The sequence below is a fragment of the Xyrauchen texanus genome, chromosome 29 (assembly GCF_025860055.1).
Source record: "Xyrauchen texanus isolate HMW12.3.18 chromosome 29, RBS_HiC_50CHRs, whole genome shotgun sequence".
In the NCBI taxonomy this organism is placed as follows: domain Eukaryota; kingdom Metazoa; phylum Chordata; class Actinopteri; order Cypriniformes; family Catostomidae; genus Xyrauchen; species Xyrauchen texanus.
In genome coordinates this window covers 25,932,699-25,959,252 of record NC_068304.1, presented here as the reverse complement: position 1 = coordinate 25,959,252, position 26,554 = coordinate 25,932,699, and the positions used below count along the sequence as shown (strand labels likewise).

General features: G+C 36.5%; 3 protein-coding genes across 12 annotated transcripts in view; 1 reads left to right on the top strand and 2 right to left on the bottom strand.

Moving 5' to 3' along the window:
• Positions 1-60: 60 nt before the first annotated feature.
• On the bottom strand, positions 61-15,040 carry LOC127623106 (CD81 antigen-like). Its single transcript, XM_052097361.1, has 8 exons — positions 14,850-15,040; positions 12,523-12,637; positions 3,931-4,028; positions 2,515-2,589; positions 2,313-2,426; positions 2,064-2,165; positions 1,686-1,769; positions 61-1,552 (listed from the first exon to the last, which is right to left on the bottom strand). The coding sequence occupies exons 1-8, from the start codon at positions 14,913-14,915 to the stop codon at positions 1,490-1,492; spliced, it is 717 nt and encodes a 238-aa protein (XP_051953321.1). The 5' UTR covers positions 14,916-15,040; the 3' UTR covers positions 61-1,489.
• Positions 15,041-15,869: 829 nt separating this feature from the next.
• Positions 15,870-19,121, top strand: LOC127623200 (small acidic protein-like). The gene is made up of 5 exons (XM_052097522.1): positions 15,870-16,011; positions 16,650-16,733; positions 16,881-16,941; positions 17,677-17,786; positions 17,972-19,121. Exons 1-5 carry the CDS (start codon positions 15,955-15,957, stop codon positions 18,173-18,175), a joined length of 516 nt encoding a protein of 171 aa, XP_051953482.1. The 5' UTR covers positions 15,870-15,954; the 3' UTR covers positions 18,176-19,121.
• A 3,984-nt stretch (positions 19,122-23,105) lies between these two features.
• Positions 23,106-26,554, bottom strand: part of LOC127622895 (pleckstrin homology domain-containing family A member 7-like) — a 128,973-nt gene continuing 125,524 nt past the window's right edge. For 7 of the 10 annotated variants that reach the window (XM_052097031.1, XM_052097032.1, XM_052097035.1 and 4 more), the window contains 2 exons: positions 26,310-26,398; positions 23,106-26,016 (listed from right to left, as the gene is read on the bottom strand). In XM_052097031.1, the coding sequence (XP_051952991.1) occupies positions 25,738-26,016; positions 26,310-26,398 (368 nt within the window). In that variant the 3' untranslated portion in view covers positions 23,106-25,737. The remainder of the gene's footprint in view (positions 26,017-26,309; positions 26,399-26,554) is intronic. The other 3 variants (XM_052097036.1, XM_052097040.1, XM_052097041.1) reach the window with 1 other exon arrangement.

Below are 26,554 nucleotides of genomic sequence, written 5' to 3'. Positions count from 1 at the left end.
GACCTTACACCATGTGGGCGGAGCCTGATCTTTTGAATCACACAAATACAGTATAAATACAGTAACTTTTATTTGAAATAAATGAAATATCAAGAAATGGATTGGGCTCATTGGGTAATACAATGTTTGATCAGTTTCATGTGGGTTGTATTAATATAATGTGGTAGAAAATCTTGAAGAGATTATATACAATACAATGTGTGATCAGATAAGACCCAGTGTGTGATAGGCACTCAGAAAGCACTGTTTGACTCCAAATTTTCTTTGCTATATAAAATATTCATAAAACAATTACCTATTTAAAATATTTCCAATGATTTAGAAATGAAAATGCACAAATATACACACTCAAAGACTCACACTCATAACATTATGTTACTTTTACAGTTGTTTTAGTGTTCTTAAAGGGATAGTTCACCCAAAAATGAAAATTCTCTCATGATTAACTCACCCTCCTGGCATCCCAGATGTGTATGACTTCCTACCTTCTGCAGAACACACACACACACACACACACACACTCACGCACACACACTCACGCACATACACACACACGCACACAAACAAATATACATTTTTACAAATATTTCAGCTCTGTAGGTCCTCACAATGTAAGCAAATGTTTGCCAACATTTTGAAGGTCCAAAATCCACATAAAGGGAGCATGAAAGTAATCAATATTACTCCAGTGGTTACATCCATGTGTAAAGAAGCAATATGATAGGTGTGGGTGAGAACCACAACATTTTTTTAGCAGATCATATTGTCAATATTGTCGATCAAATTATCCTCCCTGCCCATTAGGGGGCGATATGTATATGTATATAAAAAAGATTAAATATTGAAATGTTTCTCACCCACACCTGTCATATCACTTATGAAGATATTCATTTAACCACAAGAGTCATCTGGTTTATGTTGCCTTCATGTGGATTTTGGAGCTTTTAAATTTCGGCACCCATTTACTTACACTGCATGAGCTGAGAAATTCTTCGTTTGTGTTCAGCAGATGAAAGAAAGTCATATACATCTTGGATAGCATGAGGGTGTTATGATGAGAACATTTTCATTTTTGGGTGAACTAACCCTTTAAGTTACTGCAATACTAAGAAGCATGTATAGAAAAAATAGACAATACAAGATGAAAGTGTTTGTTATTACACTGAAATAAAAAAAAAAAAATTAAACAGTAAAACAATACAGAATAAAACTTGTGGTCTATACAAGTCAATCACATTACTGTTAAATATGTAGAAACCTCCACATTGTAAAAGATTGTTATGTTGTTGAAATATTTATCTATGATAGCCCTTGATGTGTATTCTGGTACAATAACATAAGAGGTCCTCTCTAAAAAGGCAAAGATCAATGCTCAGTGTTTGGTCACCTGAGCTGGAAAAGTGAGGGAGCACAGAAGTGATATGGTGTCCTCCTGCCCAATACTGGCAAAAATCTAAGGTTTTGATCAGTCTGGCCATCATCCAGCCTCTCAATATGCTGGAGTATTGCGGATTGCACAGCAGAGGACCATGGTGAAGATCATCTCAAAAACCTACACACAAAGTGGAGAGAAATTATAGACACAAAATTATGCACAGGCTATGTATAAAGTAGATTTTTGTAGGAGTATACAGTTAACAAATCTGTAATTGTGCATAGTGAGTTCACTGGCATTTCTTTCTTACCATAATGACAGCGATCACTAGGGCAGCCAAGCCAATCACATGGAGTTTCTCAGTGAACAGGTTCCTTAGCTTTGTGTGGCAACTCTGGAGGCACAACATCAACATATCAATTCAGTCTACATTTTTATTGGGAATGAATGATTATTCTGTAGGTATACAGCCCTACAAAGAAATGTTTTTAAATATGCCAACAATGAAAATGAGACAAATGGCTTAAAAAAAATACTGTGAAATAAAATAGTTTTATTGTATTGTTTCAGTTTTTTTCTAGCTGAGTTAAACTATTTATTTTGCAGGGCAGATCATTGTCTATGCCTATTCACACCAAATACAAGACAAAGATGTGAAAGCAGTCATCAGCGTTAGATATACAGATACCTGAGTAATGAGCAGGTCAATTGGGTTGGTCATCTTGGGACACAGAGAGGTCTGAGCAGCTTTGAAAAGTTCATTATTATCCCCTTTACCACAGCACTCAAGCTGAGATATTGAATGAGAGTGAGTGTGTGTGTGTGTGTGTGTGTGTGTGTGTGTGTGTGTGTGTGAGAGAGAGAGAGAGAGAGAGAGAGTTATGTTCAAAATCAAAACAGAACAGCTGAGATGAAAGAACTGATTTAGGCAACTCACTGTTTCATGGAAGACCTCCAGAATCTTGGTGGCAGCCTGTTTGGATTCTGTGCCTACTGGATCCACAGCTTTAATATACGCGGTATCATAGAAGTTAATGAGCTCAGTGGATATCTGGATAGATAGAAACCGGACAGGTGATGTAGACTTCAAATGTAAAATCACAGTGATAGAAAGTTTGAGCGTGGATGCTCAGCCTTACCGTATCCTTGTTAATAAAGCCCCATAATCCTGCGGCCACCTCACAAGCAAACAGGATCACTAAACATGTAAAGAACTGAAGAAGAAAGAGAAGAGAAAAACTGTGAGATAGAGAAATAAAGACTAGTGTAACAGTGCTCTACTGAGTGGGAGGTCTCTGATATCATTAACGGAGTGTCTATTTACAATAAGTGCAAATAGCCCATCCTGTTGGCAGAGGCTATTTACACTAACTCACCCACCACTGCTCAGACCAAACTCAAGACAACCAGTATAGATTTATTTGGGGTCAACTTCTGATCAAATGAAGGCGGGCATATTTGAATTATTCTTGATGGGACAGAGACATTAAACTGGTTAAAGGGCTAGACATTTAGTAGATTAAGAGATTGGATAACAAAGTGACTGTTTGCACTCCAATAGTCTGGTGAAAACACAGGATTTTATGACAAACTGCGCATCCACGCGCTCTGGGGTGTTGTGACGGTACGTGTATGTGTGACGGTATGTGTATGTGTTGTCACGCTGGAAATCTTGGTTCGAATTGCACACCTTGACATACTTTTTCCCATGTCTCTACTCTTAATATTTCCTATAATATTACTTATAGTAATAAATAAAAGAGATTCCTTGCAGTGATTTGGTCACAGTGATGGTTGGGGAGTTGAGAGAAGGATTTGATCCAAATAAAATTAACCATGGTTTTGCTGTAGTAATATTGAAGTAACCATGTATTTTGGTAAAAACTAGTTCTGATGTACTAACCATGGTGTTACTACATTAACATGTTGTTAATAGTAGTTAATAGTAACCATGTTTAATTTTGTGGTAACTATGAGTTTACTAGAAAAATACCATGGTGATACTATGGTTACTGTAGTAAAACCATGGTTAATTTTTGTAAGGTAGGGTTAGGGGTTGGTATAGGGTGGCTGTGGGACTCCAAATTAACACAATACAAATTCTGCATGCCAATATACTGAATGTTAGTAAAGTATCTAATTGCACTAGTGTGCAAATAGCATCTAACGCTATTTGCACTAAGTGCAAATAAGATGCTTTTTGTTGCTTTTACACAGTGAAAATAGCATCTGCACTAAGTGCAAATAGCCTCTGCCATAATATGCCAATTCGTTTTGGTTAGCAATGAACATTAAATTGTCTATCTTCACGTTTCATTACTCTTTATGGGAGAAATTAAACTTCTAAGAAAATAACGCACGCCTCATGCATAATGAAATGCATGCATAGAAATGTTTGGACATGGACATTGTTAATTTCTATTTAGTAAAAAAATACCTAATATTTTTTAACTTGTTAAAGTAAAACTCTCCCCATGCTTTCAAACCACAAGCAAAGTGTGTAGTTAAATAAAAACATTTTAAGTGTTGAACAGTTAGATTTGAGTGATACCTACTGTTCCTAATAGACACTGAGATTCTTGAATGGCACCATAACAACCGAGGAAGCCCACAAACATCATTAAAGCCCCAATCGCTATGAGAACATACACACCTGTTAGAGCAAAAAAAAAAATGTTTGTTAAACATAAGAATTAGATATTTCTACCCATTCATTTATCAATTCCCACAAACTGCATTCCTCATATTTTTCTTTTAGAAACACTTTTTGTTAGTTGTAGAAGTACTGTGCATACAATCACTGCTAAATGCATTATGCAGCCACAAGATGGCACAATTTTACTAATCTGTGGAGATGTGTTGAACATACTTGAACCCTTTCAGCAGTGTATAAAATTGCTGTATATGTGCATTATATAGTTATCAATCCAGGCATCCCAACCTGCAAAAAGTCATTTCAGGGAGGTATCCCGGACCCCCCCCAACATATCATCACAGAACAAGAGTTTACTTGTATACTTATACTATTTATGTAAACTGCTTTTATTTATATTCCATTGCAACTTTAAACAGGTCTAAGGAGTTTATTGTTTTCATGTAGCCTAGGTAACTAGCCGGCCTTAATAATATGCACATGAAATGAAACTTGTTTAACTCACTTCAACATGTCTTTTACAATCATTTAACCCGCCATGGGCAATGCTGAAGTCACTGTTACAAACTGTACAGCGTGCAAGACTGTCATTATGTTTCACTCTTATTAGACAGGGGTACACTTTCGTGTAGTCTGGCGTAAAATGTGTCTTATATTTTCGCTTTTTGGGGCACTCTCCCTCTGTCATGGCGCTCCTGTGTCTAGATACACTGTCCTGATTAATTAGGTTCGGGAAAAGAGATAAAAGCCCTCCCACACTGACAATTGATTGGTTGACTTACCGAAACAGGCCAATCAGGATGCTCTCTGTTTTCACTTCTTGATGCACACACGCACACACACGCACACACGCAAGGTCTCTCGCTCTCTCCCTCTCTGCCGTGCGCGCTACACGGTTTGGAGCACAATCTAGCCGCTCTTGCTCGCTCGCTCTTGATTCCGGGAGATTTTAACTCATTTGCGGGCATCAGGGAGCCACTATCAATACGCGGGAGACTCCCGGAACTTCCGGGAGACTTGGGATGTCTGTCAATCTATCAACCATATTGTGTTTTCATAAAGTATATATAGAATAGATAACTTAAATAATGTATGTATAAAAATTTTCAAGGCAACTATACATTTTACTCTCTTTTTCTTGTCTCACTTTGCATATTTTGTTGTTGACGGTGGAATTGGTCAGTGCTTACAATTAGTCAATACAGCTAATCTGCATTCACCTGTCTGATTTGTCATCTTGGAAATAGTTTTAAGACTGCAAAAGAAAGAAAAAGAGAGACAAAAAGGGAAAAAAAAGGAAAAGCAATCTCTGTATGTTAAAGAGCAGTTCACAGTTGAGATTGGAAACAGCATGGGAAGAGCTCTAAACTGGAACCTTTACATAACAGAGCCATGCTGTCCTCAGTACTTAAGCCAGTCTGGTCTGTTTGTTCACAAAATGCTAAATTAGTATTTCAGCTACAGATACTCTTACCACAGCAACTCCAAATATCTTGTTCAGCAAATTTTCAACAAGCAAAACAGGAAATTATCTTTTGTATTTTAGCATCTAAGCATATTTTAGTTGACTGTTTGCCCCTAAAGGAGAGGACTTGCAACATAGAGATGATTTATTCAAAGTTTTTTTTTTTTTAAAGCAGACAAATACGTAGACCTTCAAAGGAATAGTTCACCCAAAAAATAAATTTCTGCCGAACCCAAATGGAAGATTTTTTGAAAAATATCTCAGCACTGTTGGTCCGTACAATGCAATTGAATTGTGGTCAGAACTTTGAAGATCCAAAAAGCATATATAGGCAAAATAAAAATTAATCCAGACTCCAGTAGTTAAATCCATGTCTTCTGAAGCAATATGATAGGTGTGGTTGAGAAACAACAATATTTAAGTATTTTTATTTACTATAAATCTCAAATTTCACTTTAAGTTCCACATTATAATTTTTTTGCTTTTTTTTTTTGGCGATTCACATTCTTTGTGCATATTGCCACCTACTGCTGACTGTATGTGCTTTTTGGACCTTTAAAATTCTGACACGTGACGCCATGCGAGGATCGGATATGTGAGTGTCGAGATCTGCGCACTTTGCTGATTTGAACACTTTTAATGACATAAACCGGTGAGATTCGATAACATAACTGTTCTAGAAGGACAATATGTTAAAGATTAAAAATCCTCTGGAGACATTAAAAGACACTTACGTGTTCACGCAGATGGCCCCGAGCAGGCCGCAAGCCTTTGAGTCGGTTTAATCGGGGAAGCGCAGCGAGAGATGCTGAACATGTTGGCAATGCTGATGAAGGTTGTTGCTGACTTGGAGGCTCTTGCTGTGATACGTTGATTGATTACTGCCATGGATGCGAAGTTCACTGATGTGGTGACAAGAGTGGGGGATGTCGAGAAATGGATAGATTATCTGGAGTCATCGGAGAGGGAATTATCTGCTAATCTGCCAGTGACCAAGGTCGATTTGGAGCATGTCTGGGAGAAGTTGGAAGACATGGAGAACCATAGCCGGCGAAATAATGTCCAAATCGTCTGAATTCCTGAGGGCGAAGAGGGACAGGATATGGTGAAATTCCTGGATGGGCTCTTTCCGAATCTGCTTGACATATCAGGCCATAAGCTGGCAATCGAGTTCCTGCTCGGCGATCCACTGAGGGAGGCAGGCTATGCAAGGCGAGTAGTAAAGGAAGGCTTTCTTGGAAGAAACACAGGATTATTTTTATTCCAGACTTTGCGAATTCGACAAGAGATAAACTTGATTGATTCAAGGAAAGCAAGAAACTTTTACAGAAAGTCGGAAAGTCATTTTGCACTGATATTCCCGGTCAAATTGAAAATAGATGATAAGGATGGCCGTAAAACATTCACATGCCCACAGCAAGTGATGTCCTTCATAAAATCAATGAAATCTTGTTGCATTCACATTGCAGAAGAGTGGACCGTCTCACTGAACATCTGCTTTGTTTGGGGAGTCTGCGCGCCTTTTGTGCTGGTTCCGCCTAGCAGCTGGTGTTTATTTTGTAGAGTAACATACCTTCAGGATGAATCTGAATGCTCTTTGTGCGTATTCCACCTATTGGCTGGAGTTTGTTTCATGGAGTACTTCTTGCAGGTAATTGGAGTAAGTAATTTGTTTGCACTCATGTTGCAGCCGAGAGAACGGCTCACTGAACATTTGCTTGACTGTTGAGGAATCTGTGCGCTCTCGGTGCTAGTTCCTCCTATCGGCTGGAGTTTATTTTTTAGAGTAACACCTTCAGGACGTTTCTATGGATGAATTTTGTTGGGAAAGAAGCCAGTTGGCGCTGTCGTGCGTGGGGTTAATGCGCATGTTTTCTTTTTTCATTTTTTTTTTCATTCTTTTTTTTCTAGATGTTTGGGGATTGATTGTTGCACTAATGTTGGAATGTGGTCTTTATAATCTTGTTTTTGACACACAATCTATTTTTTCTTATATGTTGTTAAATGTTAATATGAGTGGATTGTCTCTCTCCACGTGGAATGTGAATGGGTTGGGGCACCCCATAAGCATAAGAAATATGATATAGTGTTTCTTCAAGAACAGTGTATAATATAAATTAAGATCAATTATGAAGAGTCATTATTGTTTTATCTGAAATTCAGGGACAAAGTCTTATTTTGGCTAATGGTTATGCACCTAACATTGATGATCAGGGCTTTTTTATATATCTTAAAGGGTTGTTGCAAGCTGCTGGCACTCCTAATGATATCATATTGGGAGGAGCCTTTAATCTTTTGATGGACTCAGTCCTTGATCATAGTGAAGTATAACTGTGCAAGCCCCCTAGAGCAACATTGACCATTCACAGGATTTCCACAAATCTTGGTCTTACAGATATCTGGAGACTTTTGAACCCATCTGGTAGGGACTATACATTGTTTTTATCAGTCCATAAGATTTACTCTAGATAAACATTTTTAGTCCCTCATTTCATCTGTTGATGATTGCTCAATTGAAACATTTTAGTCTCAGATCATGCCCTGGTGTGTTTAGAGTTGCCACATACTGAGAAAAAGAAATCATATAGTTGGTCCTTTAATGTATCCCTTTAGCAAAATCCTGAATGCTAAAGGCTGAAATTAATGTCTATATGGAGACCAACTGGTCCTCAGTATCCTATGTGGACATGGCTTGGGAGGCACTTAAGGTGGTTCTTAGGGGCCGGATCATTAAGTATGCCTCATTCACCAAAAATCCAAAGCACAAAACTCGTGGAATTGGAAGGGAATATTAAAAGTGCCAAGGCAGAGCTGAAGTGCTGAATGTCGTCTAATGGCCTCAGGGAATTGACCCGACTGAAATACAGATACAATACTATTTTGCCACGGAAGGTGGAGTTTTGGCTATTCAGGGCAAGACAGTCGTACTTTGAGTCGGGGGACAATGCAGGGAATCCTTTGGCTAGATATATAAAACAAAGAGAGTCTTTTTCTACCATTCCCTCAGTGAAATCTGCTGGTGGTGAAATATTAAACTCAGCCATTGATTTTAATTATGCTTTTAAAGAATTCTCTCTTGAACTCTATAGGTCCACATCTTCGTCTACTGATGAATATATTAGAAACTTTGTGGAACCATTAGAACTTCCTAAACTTACGACTGATGAAAAAAATTCTCTTGATTCTGAGATAACCTTGGAGGATCTTGGCAAGGTAATTAAGGCCTTGCCTACAGGCAAGGCTCTGGGGCCAGTTGGAATTGCCGCTGAATTTCTTTAGATCTTAGGCTACAGAACTGGCTCCACTTTTGCTACACTTTATACATAAACATTAAAGAATAGAAAGCTTCCGCAAACCATGACACAAGCCCGGATCAGTCTGATTCTGAAACGACAAAGATCTAAGTGAGTGTAAGAGTTACAGTCAAATTTCTCTGATCCAGCTAGATGTTAAAATATTGTCACAAATTATGGCTAACCGATTAAGTAAAGTTATGACATCACTTATACATATAGATAAGGTGGTGTTTATTCAGGCTGTAGCTCTTCTAATAATATGAGGCGTTTCATCAATATCATGTGTTCAGTGGTGAATGATTAGACTCTGGTTACTACCATCTCACCTGATGCTGAAAAGGCATTTGATATGATAGAAGATGATTATCTTTTCAAGATTTTGGAAATTTACGGGTTCAGGAATACTTTTATTGGATGGATTAAGTTACTTTATAGACACCCGGTAGCTGCGGTACAAACAAATTGATTAGTTTCAGATTATTTTACTCTGGAGAGGGGCATCCAGCAGCATTGCCCTCTTTCCCCATTATTGTTCTGTCTTGCCCTGGAATCATTAGCAGCCACAATAAGAAAGGAGGAGGATTTTCCAGGGGTGGTGGTAGGAGATGTCCCCCTCTCTTATTTCAAGCAATTTGATAGCATAGCGAAGTCCTTCATTTGGAATGATAAATGTCCCAGATTACATTTCAGTAAATTGCATAGGCCGATTGACAGAGGTGGGCTAGGCCTACCCAAGATTTTGTTTTATTATTATGCATTCAGTCTCAGACATTTGTCATTGGTCACTTCCACCTGAGAGAGCCCCTGCCTGGTTTTGTATTGAAAAGGAAGTTCTTTCCCCTATTTCGGCATTGCAAAGCCTTTCTATCAAACTAACCGGAGAAGTTAAGTTACACCTCGTTATCTCACATTTGCATGTGGTATGGACAAAAGTGTCCAGAGTGTTTAATTTGGACATTTATTTAAATGTTGCTTCGAGCATATGGCTGAACCCAAAGTTACGTATTAATAAATCCCATTTCTGCTGGTCAGAGTGGATTGTGAGGGAGGTTAATAAACTATTGATTTATGTCAGTGACCAATATGAGAGTGGAGTGTTGAGATCCTTTGAAAATATGTTTCAACATTTTGGGATTGGGAACATTTTGCTTGCAGAAGATAATCCATACAAAAGTATCTGTACTTTAAAAATGCATATGATGATGAATCTTCTCCAAGATTTAGAATTTATTTTCTCTCAATTGGAGATGTGGTCTTGTTTTCCAAGATCTACGAAACATCTTACATGCTCAGCAAATACATACACATGCTACACAGCTGAAGCTCACACTGAAATCAGAATTCAGAGCAGATCAAAGTTTGATCTTTACCTATCAACACTGTTCAACACTGCTAAACAAGCTTCATGCTCTGTTTAAAATCATGTATATTTAGAAATGTTATGATCCTGCATGCATATGTCTGAAAGTGTTCTCAGACTCCTCTCTAAGCTATAAAGATTTGCTCTGTTTGGAAGGCCATCAAGGCTTGAAAATATTTTTAGGGTTGTTTAAACAGCACTTGGGTAAGCCCAACCATTGCTCACTCTAATTTGTGGTGTAACGGGCACATGAGTAGGGCTTTTTGAATTACATGGATGCTCAGCAGAAGCAGAAAAAAACACTTCATCTTTCTCTTCTTACACTGGGTGGGCCATACCATCAACCCAAACTTCTTTAATCAGAAAAGGTTATTGCTGCTATATAAAGAGACAGGCAGAACTACGGTTCTTCCATGTACTTACACTGAGTAGAGGGAGGCAAGCCAATGGTCTCTACATAAATGAATGGGTGGAACATATGCTAGTAACCACAACGTGCTGCTGAATTCTCTGTGTGCATCTACTGTGGCTAAGTATGTGTGTGTGTGTGTGTGTGTGTGTGTGTGTGTGTGTGTGTGTGTGTGAGTGAGCGTGTATTTATCACTTTGTGGGGACCAAATGTCCCCATAAGGGTAGTAAAACCCGAAATTTTTGACCTTGTGGGGACATTTTGTCGGTCCCCATGAGGAAAACAGCTTATAAATCATACTAAATTATGTTTTTTGAAAATGTAAAAATGCAGAAAGTTTTCTGTGAGGGTTAGGTTTAGGGGTTGTGTTAGGTTTAGGGGATAGAATATAAAGTTTGTAAAGTATAAAAACCATTATGTCTATGGAAAGTCCCCATAAAACATGGAAACACAACATGTGTGTGTGTGTGTGTGTGTGTGTGCGTGTGTGTGTGTGCGTGTTTTTGTGATTTACGAGGACAATTTTGTAAGTTACAAATTAGTAATTACAAGGTTATTATGCTATAAATGTGATTTATGAGAACATTTCTAGTGTCCCCATAATTCAAATTGCTTAAAAATCATACTAAACAATGTTTTATTGAAAATGTAAAAATGCAGAAGGTTTTCTGTGAGGGTTAGGTTTAGGGGTTGTGTTAGGTTTAGAGGATAGAATCTATAGTTTGTACAGTATAAAAGTCATTATGTCTATGGAAAGTCCTCATAATGATAGGTAGACCAACATGTGTGTGTGTGTGTGTGTGTGTGTGTGTGTGTGTGTGTGTGTGTGTGTGTGTGTGTGTGTGTGTGTGTTTGCGTGCCTGATCCTTTTAAAACACCCCTTGTGTGAGTTTCTAGAATCACTGACTTCATGTGAAAGCTGCAGAATGAAGCATTATTCTAGAGAGAAAGGGAACTTTTACAGGAAAGACTAACTGTAACACATTTACATCCTACAACATGACAAACAGGATCAAATCTCTTATGCAATGATTTTCTGCTGCTGTCATCATAGTTTGTAAACTCATACGCACACACAGTGATTGAGTGACCCTCAGCTTAGACCCTGTTTCCTATTTCTATCTTTTGAGGAGACTGTGTGGCAATGCCTGACTATTTCAGGAGTAATTGTGTCTCAAAGCTCATAGTGCAGAAACTCCCCAATTATAATGACAATATCTACAAGCTAGGACAACATTCTGTCCATTTACTTGTAAAATTACTTGTTATTAGGGCTGGAATAATCACGATTTTCATTTGAACAATCCCAATATAATTTTAAAAAACTTGCTGCGCATTATTGCAAACAACACTCTGGACATTGTACAGGCATTCATGCCTACATACATAGTAATAAAATATGCATAATGTTTTTTTTAAGTATTAAGAGTGATATAAAGTGATAAAATAAAACTGTATGAAATACTCCCTAGATTTTAAATATGATAATGTACAGTCCAAATACATTTCTGGTGTTGAATTCTATATACTGTATATTCATCTAAATCAGGCTAAATATGCCATGTTAAACAACAGGTAATATGATCATATAAACAGCTACAGCTCATGATGTCACGTTAAGAGGATATAATTAGCAACATCTGGCAGAAGTGAGCATTTAGTTTGGAAATGAATGGGCAAAGGTAATTTTCAAAGGATTATGATGCCAGGGTTTGAGTGGCTTGTTTAAATAACAAGTGAACTAGACATAGTAGTTAACATTTTACATTTCAGCCTCTTTCATGGATGAAACAATATAAACAGGGTCAAAGCTGCTGTTGCCACACTTACACTAAATGAAAGAATTTAAAATGGATCCTAATCATTAGAGTTTCCATGGAAACCAACTTTGTGATCAATGGTAGCCACATTTAGATCAGTAGAACCCACATTTAGTATGTAAAGGGGTTAATCACTTTACTTACTGACATAAAAGGTGCCTGGGGCTTGATTCCCCTCAAACTGAAGCATCAGGAGGTTGCTGGTTTGACTGTCATGGCGAAGCCATAACGCTACACCCAGAATCACACCACCAGCCAACTAAAAATAAGAAAGAGATAGTAAGAAAACAGAGGTGTTGCAGTGTTTACTTCTGCTATTCAGCAAAAATACAAAGATTTCTCCTTCATAAATGCATTTAACATTTGAAGCATGAACGTACAATAATTTTACAGATGTTGTTGCCCAGAAATGTTTATTCTGAGTCTTTTCCGGTGGTCATCCCAGAGGTCACTTCTTCCTGCAATGAGGTTAGAACTGTCTGACAGGTTTACTGTTATTCACACAAATATCCAAAGGATGGAGGGGGCCCTTTTTTACTCTGAGAGGGTAGGTTCTCTATGATCCGATGAGCACTCTGAAACCTCCACCCTGTTCTTTTCTTTTTTTTTATTCAAGCTGCAGGAAGCGACAGCTTCAGTGATAAACATGTGGAAGTCATGCAGATATATTTTTGTGTTGGCATTCACAATGACAGGAAGCTATACGCATCACGAGAGGCTTTGGGATTGGCTATGGATATGGATATCATTCTCGTGCAAGTTAAAGGCCTTGAATCCAAACAAGAATTTAAACTGGCATTGCAAAAGAGACCTGTATTAAGATGGGTCTGAAAAGATTAATTATAATGTACAGGTTTTTCACCTATTAAGAATAAGGGAACAGACAGTATACAGTACATTTTTCAATTCTTGTGATGAAGGTTGGTCTATAATGTCAGCATACACTATTAAAAGTTGAAGCCTGCAATATTTACCTTAAGAAGCTATTTCTACCTGATAACCCTCAAATTAATTTTGTTGATGTATCCAGGTTGATTTGACTAAAACCATTTAATTTAGATGTTACCACATAAAGCACATTTTTAGGTTAGCATTTTTCAGTGTAGTAGCTACAAATTACAATTTCCTCAGAATTCATGATGATTTACTATTGTCATTGAATAACCATTATGTGATGTTGATACTTAGATTAAAAGAGCCTGCTATTTTCTGGTTACAATTGTGATAATAGCAGAATGACAGATATTGTTATGGTCTGTCAGGACAGGATTGCTACATCCTAGCTGATGAAGACGAACATTTGAATCAGATTTTTTTTTACATGAAAAAAAAAAGTTATGATAGACAGCATTTATATTAAGTCCACATCATAAATTATTTTCTTAAATAATTATTTAATTATTTAAATTTGTCCCTCATCTTTTTTTGCCTTGGTTCTTTTATGGTGTATGTATGTCCCTAAAACACATGGGTATAATTATAGACAGTGTAAAAATACAGCAAAACCACAGAAAACCCTCTCCAGGATGCTCTAGAGACAGAGACACATATTCAGGGCCGGCCCGACCCAATAAACAACCTAAACATTTGTTTAGGGCCCCATGATTGGTTCGGGGCCCCACCCATCACCCCCATTTATTGTATTTTTTGCCCATCAATTACTCTAATCAACAAAACACACAACCGTATCAATTAAACGTAGTATGTTTCATTTCGTATATTTTTTCTAAATTAACTAGAATTTTCTAGAAACCTGTAGGGCCCCATACACTATTTTTTTTTAGGGCCCCCAAAACCCTAGGTCCGGCCCTGCACATATTCCTCATGTCTGAGAACACATACACAAGACAGAGAAACTTGCCAGTTAAAAAAAAAGTATTATTCATGGTATCGCACAATTAGCTATGACATGACATCCACTTAACATTCTGCAAGGCCTGTGTTCTAATTTGACTGAAGACTGAAAACTCCCCAAAAAATATATATTTTGATTTTATGTAAATCAGGACCTTGGGATTCATTTTAATCTAGAAAATTAATGATCACGCATACTAGTTTATAGAATAACAACTATTTTGAGTAAAATCTTGTGATCACACAGTGTTCTTATGTTAGTAAAAAAAATTGTAGATCACGGACAAAACTGTATTCTGGAAAATGGATCATTAATTTATTTATTATTTAGCCTAATAAGCCTTATGTATTTAAATTATTATGAAGACTAAAATCACTTTATATTTCAGAGTGTTTGCCTCAATAACATGGGATAAAAATATGGATAATGTTTAACAAAGATGGTATAGAATTGTTTCAAAAACTTTTAATGATGTATTAACATGTTTACTACTAGCATACTACTACTTCCACCACTACTACTAGTACTATTACTACTTATAATAATAGCCTATTATTATAATTATAATAATAAAAACAACAATAGTAGTAGTAGTATTTGAATTAGATATACTTACCCAAAAAATGAAGTTAAAGAAGAAGAGCATGTATTTAATGCATTGGGAGCAGCCGGTAACAACCATGGCTTATTGATGTCCTGCTGTTAAAAGTCAAAGACGCGCTGAAATAATGTTGATCTTGAGGAATATAAGTGAGTCCCAGTAACACAGACGGATATGTGAGCACACACATGCAGTCCGGATCTCAACAGATTAGACAGTGAAGCTGAGACTGCCCACAAGCTCATGGGTTTATATAAACAAACTGAGCCAGAAAAAAGAGAAATGTGCCGTGCAAAGATCTGCCCCATTCCACATTTACATATAAAAACTTTATTTTAATCGATTAAACGGCAATGCAAAACGTATTTAAATTCGCAGTTTTTACCAAGGACTAACGCTTTTTAAAGTACTAGGACTACTACCAGTGTTATATTAATGAAAGCATGCTCTTGTATTTTCAGAGCAATTTGCCTAAAATATTTATTATAATAATTATAAATATTTAGTGAAATTATTTTAATTAATAGTATATATATATATATATATATATATATATATATATATATATATATATATATATATATATATATATATATATATATTTCATTCAGCACTAGATTTTTTCACTTGTTTTGACTATGAAAACTCTGCCAGTAGAGTAAGACAAAATACACGTGTTAAAACATTCTCTGAAAAACCTAAATATCTTATGCAGTGTTGTTTCTAAAACAAGATCAGTTTAATTGATCTAAAGGATTTTTAGAGGAAAACAAACAAACAAAAAAAATGTTATCAAGAATATTAGAAATAGCATTTTATTTTAGCGTAAAGCTGACAATTTACACAAGTTTTATTTCTATTTCTTCTGCTTTACTTCAAACTTACTTCTCTGTCTGTCTCTGTATGAATGTAACACATCATAAGAAAGTGTTTCACCGCTGTTCAAATGCACTTTGGATCACATCATTTAAATGTATAAATATAACTTAATTTTAACTACACCTCCCATGATGCATTTCGCTGAGGGTCATTACAGTTCGCTAGTTGCTAAAACGCTGGAGCAGACTGGCGCTAGCTATGTTTATTTAACCACAGTAACAGTTGTTGAAAACCTTGCAAGATGAGTTCTTCTGACAAAAGATGTAAAGTTACAAAACGATCTGCATCTCCAGATGAAGTATGTGGTTTCCATCATAATACATACTTTAATCAACACAAAATGCTCTGACAATTACACGAACCTGCATCGTTAGCAATGAGTTAGTAGAGCAGAGTATTAGTTGCTAGCTCTTTATAAATGTTAGTAATGGGACAAAGGAGAAGCATATACTTCAGTTTGAAGTGTAGTCAAAACATTTATATTAAAATCACATTTATGTCGTGAATTATCTGCCTGTGTTTTGGTACTGTATTGTTGTTCTCTGAGCAGTTTGACTTTGCATATCTAGCATGGTAGGTATCAAGATTGTTCGGTTTAAGATAATATAAGTGTTTTCGTAAATAGAGTAAACATCACTTTTATTCTGAGAAATAAATTGTCTACGTTGATGCATTCATACTGGTCCTGTATGATTTTATCAGGGGCGTAGATTCCAGGATACATGTAAATTCTTCACACTCTAACCCCTCAATGTTAAAGCCAAATCTACGCCCTTTGGGATTTATAATGGACTTTTATGTGCCTTCATTTTGCTTTCCCTTTTCACATCTATGTAAGTGTATTTAATTATCATTATGTGTGAAATATGCTATTAATGTCAATAACTTGTCTTGCCTTATTACGGAGTTTAATCTGATTTGGCTTGATCAATGCAGACAGGATCCACACAATGGGAATCAGCGGACTTGGGGACAGACGAAAGGAAGCATAAGTTTTTGAGACTGATGGGAGCAGGAAAGGTACAGTTAAACTCCATTGGTCACATACTTTCTATAAGTAAATTATCTGCAGTTAAACTGTTTCAAAATATCATAATCTGCAATTTGCTGTTTGAACATGAAAAAGATCACACATTTTTGCTTCAAAGTGTTTTAATTTATTCACAGAAAGAGCACACTGGACAGCTTGTTATTGGGGATCACAAATCAACGTCCCATTTTCGAAGTGGTGAGTACCCATCTGTGTGGGGCAGCAGTGGTCTCTAGAGTGGAAGTGAAAGGATGCTGGATTTGAATGCTTGACGGGTCATCAAGCGATTGTGACTTCCCATAGTGCTTAACAACACACATAAAAATCTCTAATTGTGTAGGGAGTGCATGAAGATGACATCCTGTACACCATACATCCTTTTCCGAAGATGGTGTTAAAAGAGAACATGTTCTTAGCTTTTTACCATGTATCTGTAATGTCCTGTATTTTATTGTGCACACAGGACAAAGGTTACAATACAGTTTATTGAAGTAGTAGCCAATATAGAACAACTAGTTTAATAATACAGTACCTTCGACGCTGACTACCACCCCTGGAGTCATGAGTTCAAATCCAGGGTGTGCTGAGTGACTCTAGCCTGGTCTCCGAAGTAACAAAATTGGCCTGGTTTCTAGAGAGTGTGGAGTCACATAGAGTCATATAAGGATTGCACTCATAAGAGCAATTTTTAGCCTGTGCAATTCTTTAGAACTTAGAATAACTATAAAAACTATATTCACAAATATGTAGCTAATTATGCTTGGAAATTGCCATTTTAAATTATTGCAAGACTGTATTTCCAAGTTTTCCATGACCATTGGAACCCGGTGATATACAATGGATGAAACCAACCATGAGGAACACCTTTGGATGCAAATATGGGTTCTGGAAACAAAAAGTGATATTTTTCATTTGATTGTGTGTTGTCTCTAGGGACAGAGGATCAGAAGATCACTGCTGAGCTGGAGCACCAGTACCAGATGGGTCTTGATGGGAAGCTTTCAGGAAGGAATAGGAGACACTGTGGTCTGGGATTTAGTGAGGTGAAAGCACTCCCTCATAAGCTGTAGGTTAGGATGGTATTGACGAACTGAGAGATTTGCAAATTGGAAGTACTCCAAGAGGGCATATTTCCCTTTGAGATAAATTTGATGAACATATTTATTAACACAAATGTGTGCTTGAATCTGTTGTTGATTTGTTGAACTGCTTTGCTTCCTCCTTACAGCCCGATCCACCAGCTGAGTGTCAGAGCACTGCTGCCTCAGAGCAATCAGAGAGTTCAGATAAGACCCCTGAGCAACCATCAGAACAACACAAGGAAGAGAAAACACTTTCATCTGACACAGAGCTCAAGAAGCAGGTGCAGGTCACAGACAGAAAGGAGGACAAGAAAAAGACTTTGAAAATGGCATTTGTAAAAGCAACATAAATGGGAGGGAAACATGTTTATAACGTTGAGATTTTTTGCTGTAACCTTTAGTAAGTAATGATGGCAAATTATTTTATTTCTTTAAAAAATTGTTTTTCAATTTTCAATGTCATTTTGTCTGTGCCTGCCAAATTATTTGGACTTGCTTGGCCTTATCGAGTCACAGTGGGAACTGATTGTCTCCATATTGAATGGTTTACCTGCAAATTAAAGTTCTGTCATCATCTACTCACCCTCTTGTACTCTAATGAAATGAGGGTACGGGGGAAAATAGTGCATGGGTTTTGAAAGACATGAGGGTGAGTAGATGATAACAGAATTTTCATTTTTGAGGAACTGTTACTTTAAGCAGGGTTGTTGTCGAATTATCAGGTCTATTGGTCAAGAAGAATGAAATAGAGGAAATATTCAGATAAAAATGTAAATTGTGTGTATTTAAAGGAGTTTGAAAACTTGATGCCAATAAAGAGTTAAACCAACGGTTCTTTGATTAGAATAGAGATCAAAAAAAAAAAAAGTCAATATATTCCAGATAATATTTTTAAATAAGTGGTACTTAAATTATACTTAAAACGTCTATTAAAGGTGCTGTATGACATTTTTTCTTGGAAAAGTATGCAAAAACTTGTCCCATTCCCTTCAAGATATTCATGAAATAAGTGTCCTGAGATAGCTCACCAGTCTCTGTGAAAGCTGTAGACTTTGTAAACAGCAAACAAAAACAGCGTACTGCAGAGATTGATTCTTTTCACCTGTCAATCATTTTGCTCCTCAGTGTTGTATTTGAAGCAGACCATTTGAGGCTATGATTCATAATGTTTGTCAGTCAAGGCCGCTATTGTTCCACAGGAATGAGGCTGTTAATAAGTTTTTAATAAGATGCCATTTTAAAAAAGACATGCAATGCCTTCATATGTAATAAACTTGTGTCACATAAACAGTGTTTTTGAGGTTGAGATCCAAAATTATTGAATGGCATGGAGTATAAGAGTTTGAATGTGAATCTAATAACACAATGATGTCCGATTTATTGAGTTTTAGTGAATTGAAACATGCAAGCCATTTTTCTACATTTAAAACATTTAAACCGATTAAGCAATCACATAACGATACATACCTTTAGGCACGATTACTTGATTTTTATCAAAAATAAAGGCATGCCATGTAGCAAGTAAAGACGCTGACTACGTCTTTCTGAGTGACTCCAGCCAGGTCTCCTAAGCAACCAAATTGGCCCGGTTGCTAGGGAGGGTAGAGTCATATGGGGTAGCCTCCTGGTGGTCGCTACAGTGTGGTTCTCGCTTTTAGTGGGGTATGCCAGGTGGTGAGTTGTTCGTGGATGCTGGCTGCAGAGAGTAGAGTGAAAACTCCACGTGCGCTATGTCTCCGCGGTAACGTGCTCAGCAAGTCACGTGCGCGGCATGACGGTCTCAGACGCTGAGGCAAATTCGTCCTGGACTGAGGCCAATCACTACGCTAACACAAGGACTGCAATTGGGAATTCCAAATTGTGGAGGGGAAAACAAATGGCATGCACAATTTGCAAACCAATTTTTAAAAAGAGCCTTTTTATGTAATGTTTAAATTGGAAATGTAGTTGGCAAAGTGCACCAGTAAAATGAGTAAAAATTTCTACAGTACATAAAAAGTTTTGAACATCAGTGTACCTTAAAGATAATATATATATATATATATATATATATATATATATATATATATATATATATATATATATATATATATATTTGGGTATGCAAGCTTCTCAACAAGTTTTAGTCCTCAGACATGGCCTGCAAAATAAAACAACATAAATACTTTCAAAATAAAATTGCATAGAAAAGTATGCAAAAAATGTTCCTATTCCCTTTAAGATATTTATAAAATAATTATCCTGAGATATCTCATCAGTCCCTGTGACAGCTTTAGAGACTTTGTAAACAGCAAACACAAATGTGTCCACAGACTGAAAATGTAAGCTTTTCACCTGTCAATCATTTTAATTGTTCTCATACTGTTGTATTTGAAGCAGGTCATTAAGGCTATGATTCATAATGTTTGTCAGTTGAGGGCGTTATTGTGCCACTGTTGAATCTGACAGTCACAGGAACAAACAAAAAAAGCTGCTCTTTTGCTCAATTTTTGATCTCAATATGTCTTTGGATGGCGGGGTTTTGGAAGGAGGGGCGTGGCTAATTCAATGGCTCAGTCACATTATGGATTCAGAACACTAAAATTGCTTATGTACAGCACCTTTAAGGAAAATGTGCTTCTTCCTTTTTTTGGTCACACAGTGTATCAAGATTCAAGAAATGCATTTATTTGTATTGAAAAATGATGGAGCAACATAATTTGTGTGAAAAGAAATAACAACAGGTGGTTTGAATAATAATTTTATATATATATATATATATATATATATATATATATATATTTTTTTTTTTTTTTTTGTCCCACCATACCTTGGCCGGGACAAAATACTTTTTATCTTTGCTACATTTTGAGAGTGAGCCTCCTTCTCCTCTGGACTTAGGTCTTCATCTGATTCCATGTCCAGTAGTCTCTTAGGGATGGGCACTTTCTGGGGCATTGAGAGCTGAGGTGGGGTGGGGGTGCCGAGTCACAAAACAGTTGCACAAAAAGGTACTGACAATCAGGTGGATTTAGGAAGCTTTTTATGCATGGAAGCACACAATAACAACAAATGTATTTGAATATTTCTGTAATATTCCTCTCGGGTAAGATCAAACTCAAAGTCCACAGGCTCCATGTCCTGTTCATTCTTTGGCCTGGACTGAACCGTAATACATTCATCTGATGCAGACTGCTGACGTTTTTTCTTACGTTCTGATCACTGCAAAGCAATGTCTTTCTGCCAGCCCTACTAAGGCAAAGACAAACATTTAGGCATCATACACTGTAATTCACCATATGAGCCTTTTTCCTGGATTTAAAACCTAATAAGGATCAGACACAATATCTCTTACATACAGGTGACTAGGAAAGCTGATACCAATCAAGAAATTATAATACATTGCAGACAGAATAACTGGTACAAACAGTGAGTATAAATTTCCTTTGTTAAAGGAATAGTTCACCCAAAATTTGTAATTCTCTGATTATTTACTTACCCTCATGCCATGCCAGATGTGTATGACTTTTTCCTCTGCTGAACAAACAGATTTTTAGAAGAATATTTCAGTTCTGTAGGACCTCACAATGCAATGAATGGGTATCAAAATTTTTAAGCTCAAAAAAGCACATAAAGGCAGCATAACAATAATTCATAACACTCCAGTGGTTAAATCTATATCTTCAGAAGTGACTTTATAGGTGTGGGTGGGAAACAGATCAATATTTAAGTCCTTTTTTACTACAAATTCTCCTCCCTACCCAGGTGACACTATGCATGAAAAATGTGAATCGCAAAAAAACAAAAGAAGAAGAAGAAAGTGAAAGTGGAGATTTGTAGATAAAATTACTTAAATGTTGATCTGTTTCTCACACACACGTATCCTATCACTTTGTAATATATGGATTTAACCACTGAAGTCTTATGGATTACATTTATGCTGCCTTTATCTGCTTTTGGAGCTTAAAAATGTTGGTACCCATTCACTTGCATTGAATGAACCTACAGAGCTGAAATATTCTTCTAAAATCTTTGTTTGCGTTCAGCTGAAGAAAGAAAGCCATACACATCTGTGATGGCATGAGGGTGAGTAAATAATGAGAGAATTTTCATTTTTGGGTGAACTTTTCCTTTAACAGCTTATGGAAAATATATTTTCTGCACAGAAGAGAATATCTTAAAAGTTATTTCATGCAAGCAGTGTCTTCTTGAATTGACAGAAAATTAACATTCTGTCAGAATTTACATAACCCATTTGACCTTCTTTCTTCTGATTGACACAATGCTAAGTAGCATGTTAGTCCCAGTCAGTCACCGTTCACTTTCTTTTTTCCTTTCCATACAATAAGTGGTGACAGAGGCTTATATTTTGCCCAACATCTACCTATTGTGTTCCACAGAAGAAAGTCATACAGGTTTGGAACAACATGATGGTGAGAAAATGATGACAGAATTTTCATATCAGATGAAGCATATGGTGGTTAAAGACACAAAAAGAACTGAAAGCAACAGTAATTACAATTAAAAAGACAGTGTATGTAATTACAGGCAGTAGATAGTTGTTACAAATGATCAAACCCATCACCAAATTACAACATGCCGAATTGTAGAATTTTGTAGTTGAACGCATCAAAAGTGCAAAATCCGTTTAATGTTTCAACAATAAAAAATCATCATGTAAAACCACTCATTCATTTCCCTACTCATTGCCATGAGCTCAGTTAATAAAATCAACTCAGTTCATCAGATATACTTATGAAAAAACACTGAAATAAAAAACAAGGTGTTTATCCAGTTTCTGGTTTTATTTGTGCCTTTAGTGCAAACCTCAATTTTTGAAAATAAAGAGAATATGAAGTGAGTTTAGAAGTGTATTAATGAACATAACAATGTTATAATACTGTTTTACAGTTAGTCCACTTGTTTCAAATTTTTTCTTTTAGCCATGGTATAGATATTATTTAACAGTGTACAGCATCACTGCCTACTGACAAACAGATTAACAGCGATGAAGGTGCTGGTGAGGTTAAAGACCTACGTGAAATGGCTTGACGTGCACAGTATTATTTCCTGTGTTGACATATTTCATATTAAAAAAATATTGTATTAAAGGAGTTATCCCTTTTAATTGAACCTTTTCATGAGGGGTCTAAATTCCCCTGTCCTCTGAAGTGAATTATTTTAGCATGTGACACTGCACAGCCGGCAGAGGGGTGGGGGGTGGGGTGGGGCAGATTGTAGACTAGTATTTTTTGATTTTATTTAAATTTTTTGATTTCTTGTCATTGGGGGCAGATTGTAGACTAGTATTTTTTTGATTTTATTTACATTTTTTGATTTCTTGTCATAAAACTATAGTAAACCTGTGAACAAATGGGTTATGTTTGCTGTACTGTTTTTGTTTTATTTATTTTGTTTTTATGTAGCTATAAAAAACAAATGAACAAATAATATCAGCAGTCCGGTTTGCCTATGCAATGTTTGACATCTCAGACATTGTGTGCATATGTGTGACAAGCACTAATGTAAACAGACTTGGCTGCATGCATTGGAAAATCGTGCTCAATCAGCATGTTTTCATTGTGAGTATACGAGTTTTAAACTGTTATCGAGGTGCTTTTGAGATAGATGGGCTGTCTGTTTTACAAAACAAATGTATATTCCTAAAAAGAATGTTTGAGTTGCTGTTTGTGTGAATGAAAACCGCATCTGCACCTAATCAGCAGGCGTGGCTGCGTGCATGGGAAAATCATGTTTAGATACGATGGCTGTGCATATACATGCTGTGGACTGTTATTGTGGTACTTTGTTGACAATTTGGCTGTTTGTTACATAAAATAAACATATTATGTGTTTGAAAAGACAGGCTGCTTGTTTGATGAATGACAAACACTACTAATGTAAACAAATGGCAGCACGCATCGGGGGAAGATTGCGCTTGATGTATTAACTGTGCCTAGAAGAGCTGTACACTTTTTTTCTGTGGTACTTTGGTGATTAGTTGAATGTATGTATATAAACATTTATTTTGTAGTTTAAAAGATTCCATGTTTGAATGAATATAAATTATAGGCACTTGACCAGCGAAGTCTGTGTCAGAGCGAAAGCTGATTTCAATCTGGCAGCTTGTAAAATAACTGGCTGTAGCAGAAACACATATGTGTGAGGCTACACTGCAGGGCCCAGTTATTAACCATCACATATGTGTGACAGTACATATGAAATGGTTAAATAGCCAATAGATATTTTTACATTGAAACTGAGATCCATGATTTGCAACTTGCTATTGCTCATTGTCGAGCATTTTATTGGACATACATGCCATACATGAGTGTAAGATGAGTCATCAATATTTTAGTTTGTTTTCCCAGAAGAGAAAGACATTTTAAATGCTGAAAGTAAATTTAGTAAACTTCAGGAGTACACTAGTATCAAGATGGTTTTAAAATGTGAGTTTCACAATTTGAGATTAACAGACTCATGGATTGCATGGGGTCTTCTAAAACAATTCTAAAAGTAAACGAAAGGTTTCACCACTCTCATTAGCAGCTATTAGTGAAACTAAAAATATCACAAAGATTTTCAGACTTGAGAATGATTGAATATTTTTCAATGCAATCATTTGTTATTTTAACTATTGCTGAGCTGTTTTTTTGTTTTCGTGTCTGTTTGTCAGACATTACAGCTATAAGTGACTGACAAAAACCATGACCATGTTCTTTTTACAAAAGATTTTAATATTATCATTGTTAATAGTCTCATGAATAAAAAAATGGCTTGGCAGCATGACTTACAAATCTCTCTTACAAAAAGCTGTTCCATTTAGCTCTGAACTGAGTATTGCATTGGTTTTAATTGGATTAAGTGTTTGAATGGAATTGAAGCAGATCCCAACATTGACATACTGTAATCAATTGCTGAAGTCAGTGAAGTCTTGGATTAGAGAAAAGGAGTGACAGAAATACCATTGAATGCAGCATAATTTAAAAAAGACAAAGGCGATATACAGTATGAATGATAAGGAGAGACGTCAGGTAATTACACTGATTAATTGTTCTAGCAACAACAAGGTCATGGGGTTGATTCCAATAAATATATACCTTGAATGTACAATAAGTTTGGATACAATTTTCTTCCAAATGAATGAATGTATTATGTAAAAAAAAAGGAAAACATGGTTAAACATTGCTGATTGGGCCAAATCTAAATGACCCGATTCATCATAAGATTGCTAATCAAGACATGATGGTCCTACTTGAATACCATTTGCTAAAATTAGCAAACAAATAATGATTTACAATATCTACAACAGTTGTTAAAAATGACAAGTCCAATTGACTATAAAAATATCTGAACACATTTTGGGCAATAGTAACATTTAAAATGAGTCTCAGAGAGTTTCAGATGAAGCAGGATGTTTCTGATTGTGATACTCAGGTCAGAATAAAGAGGCACTTAACTTGATTTGTTCCTTGTAGGAGATTATGAATTATTAAGAATGAGATGATTAAGATTGATTGCACACAAAAATACCTTCATACCCAGTTAATTATCAACAATTAATGTTGTTAATCTGAGGCAACAGGGTCAATTCTTTCCACCATAATATCTTCATACAAAATATAACTTATACAAATGATCTCAGAAAATATATTTAAATTATTTAATAAATAAATTAGTAATTAACCTTTGACAAGACAGGCATAACATTTTTTTTTCAGATCCATATTGGGAGAAGGCAGTCAGGGAAAGGGTTATCCTTTTTATTCACATTCAAATATATTCACAAGTCTGTGCAGGAGAAGCCAGGAGTCCAGTGCAATACCTAAGCCTTCATTATGGCCCTGCGCACCCACAGCCTATTAATGCAAAGCTGTGCTTTGTTCATGGGGTAAAGGTGTGTTAGCATGTTAGCTCTATGTGATTCATGGCCTTATGGGGGAGGGGCAAAGCAAGGGTCCCTGTGTTTATTGGGTAGGGAGTAACGTACTAATCCTGGGTCAGAGTTGACCGTTCGAGTGGAGGAGCGGGAGCAGGTGGACTGTCGCTCACCCTGACACAAATAACGTTTGCGCTCGCGCACTAAAGCTTTCTGGTGCCGTTTCATCCTCTCCAGCTGCTCCTCCACACTCATCCTCCCTCTCTGCGGCAGCTGATGATCAGGCTGATGCTCTCCTGAGCACAGCCGCTCCAAGGCACTCTTTGGTCTCTCCTACATGGGAGAGGAAATCGAAAGAGAAAGAAAGACAGGGATGAGAGAATATTACACAGCATTGTGAACAGCCCTTAAATCTGAAGTGTGTAACTTTATCTGTGTTAAAAACGTTCTCTTATCCCAGCTTAATATGCAGAGACAACTTTTTTTTTCTGTAGTACCATACAGTACTTTGAAAAATTATGATGTTAGAAAATAGAAAACGATTCTAGAATGAGGCAATAAAAAGGTTGTATGATCAGTTCTGCTAACTCCTCTAGAATTGTGTTCTAAAGCATCTTGGCACTAACCATTGTGTGTAATGCTGAATCTCCTCTCCTCAGTGAGCAGGAGGCCACACTGCTGGACTGGTTTATCCTGGACAAGGAGCCTGACAGACCTAAGTGATCACAAAACCTTTTATCATTACTGTTACACTGGGATTAAACTGGCCAACATTTATTTTTACCCCTAAAAGCATCCATCCTGTGTCTTGGAGATAAGTAGAATGATAAGAAATATATACTGTATGTATCAAATGTATAATACAAATCAA

Coding starts and splice junctions, on each gene's coding strand:
- LOC127623106 (XM_052097361.1), bottom strand. CDS start 14,915: ATGGTTGTTACCGGCTGCTCCCAATGCATTAAATACATGCTCTTCTTC. Junction 4,029..12,522: donor CCCAGGCACCTTTTATGTCA/GTAAGTAAAGTG, acceptor TTGCTCTAACAG/GTGTGTATGTTCTCATAGCG. Junction 2,166..2,312: donor TGGAGGTCTTCCATGAAACA/GTGAGTTGCCTA, acceptor TCAATATCTCAG/CTTGAGTGCTGTGGTAAAGG.
- LOC127623200 (XM_052097522.1), top strand. CDS start 15,955: ATGAGTTCTTCTGACAAAAGATGTAAAGTTACAAAACGATCTGCATCT. Junction 16,734..16,880: donor GACTGATGGGAGCAGGAAAG/GTACAGTTAAAC, acceptor ATTTATTCACAG/AAAGAGCACACTGGACAGCT. Junction 17,787..17,971: donor GTGGTCTGGGATTTAGTGAG/GTGAAAGCACTC, acceptor TCCTCCTTACAG/CCCGATCCACCAGCTGAGTG.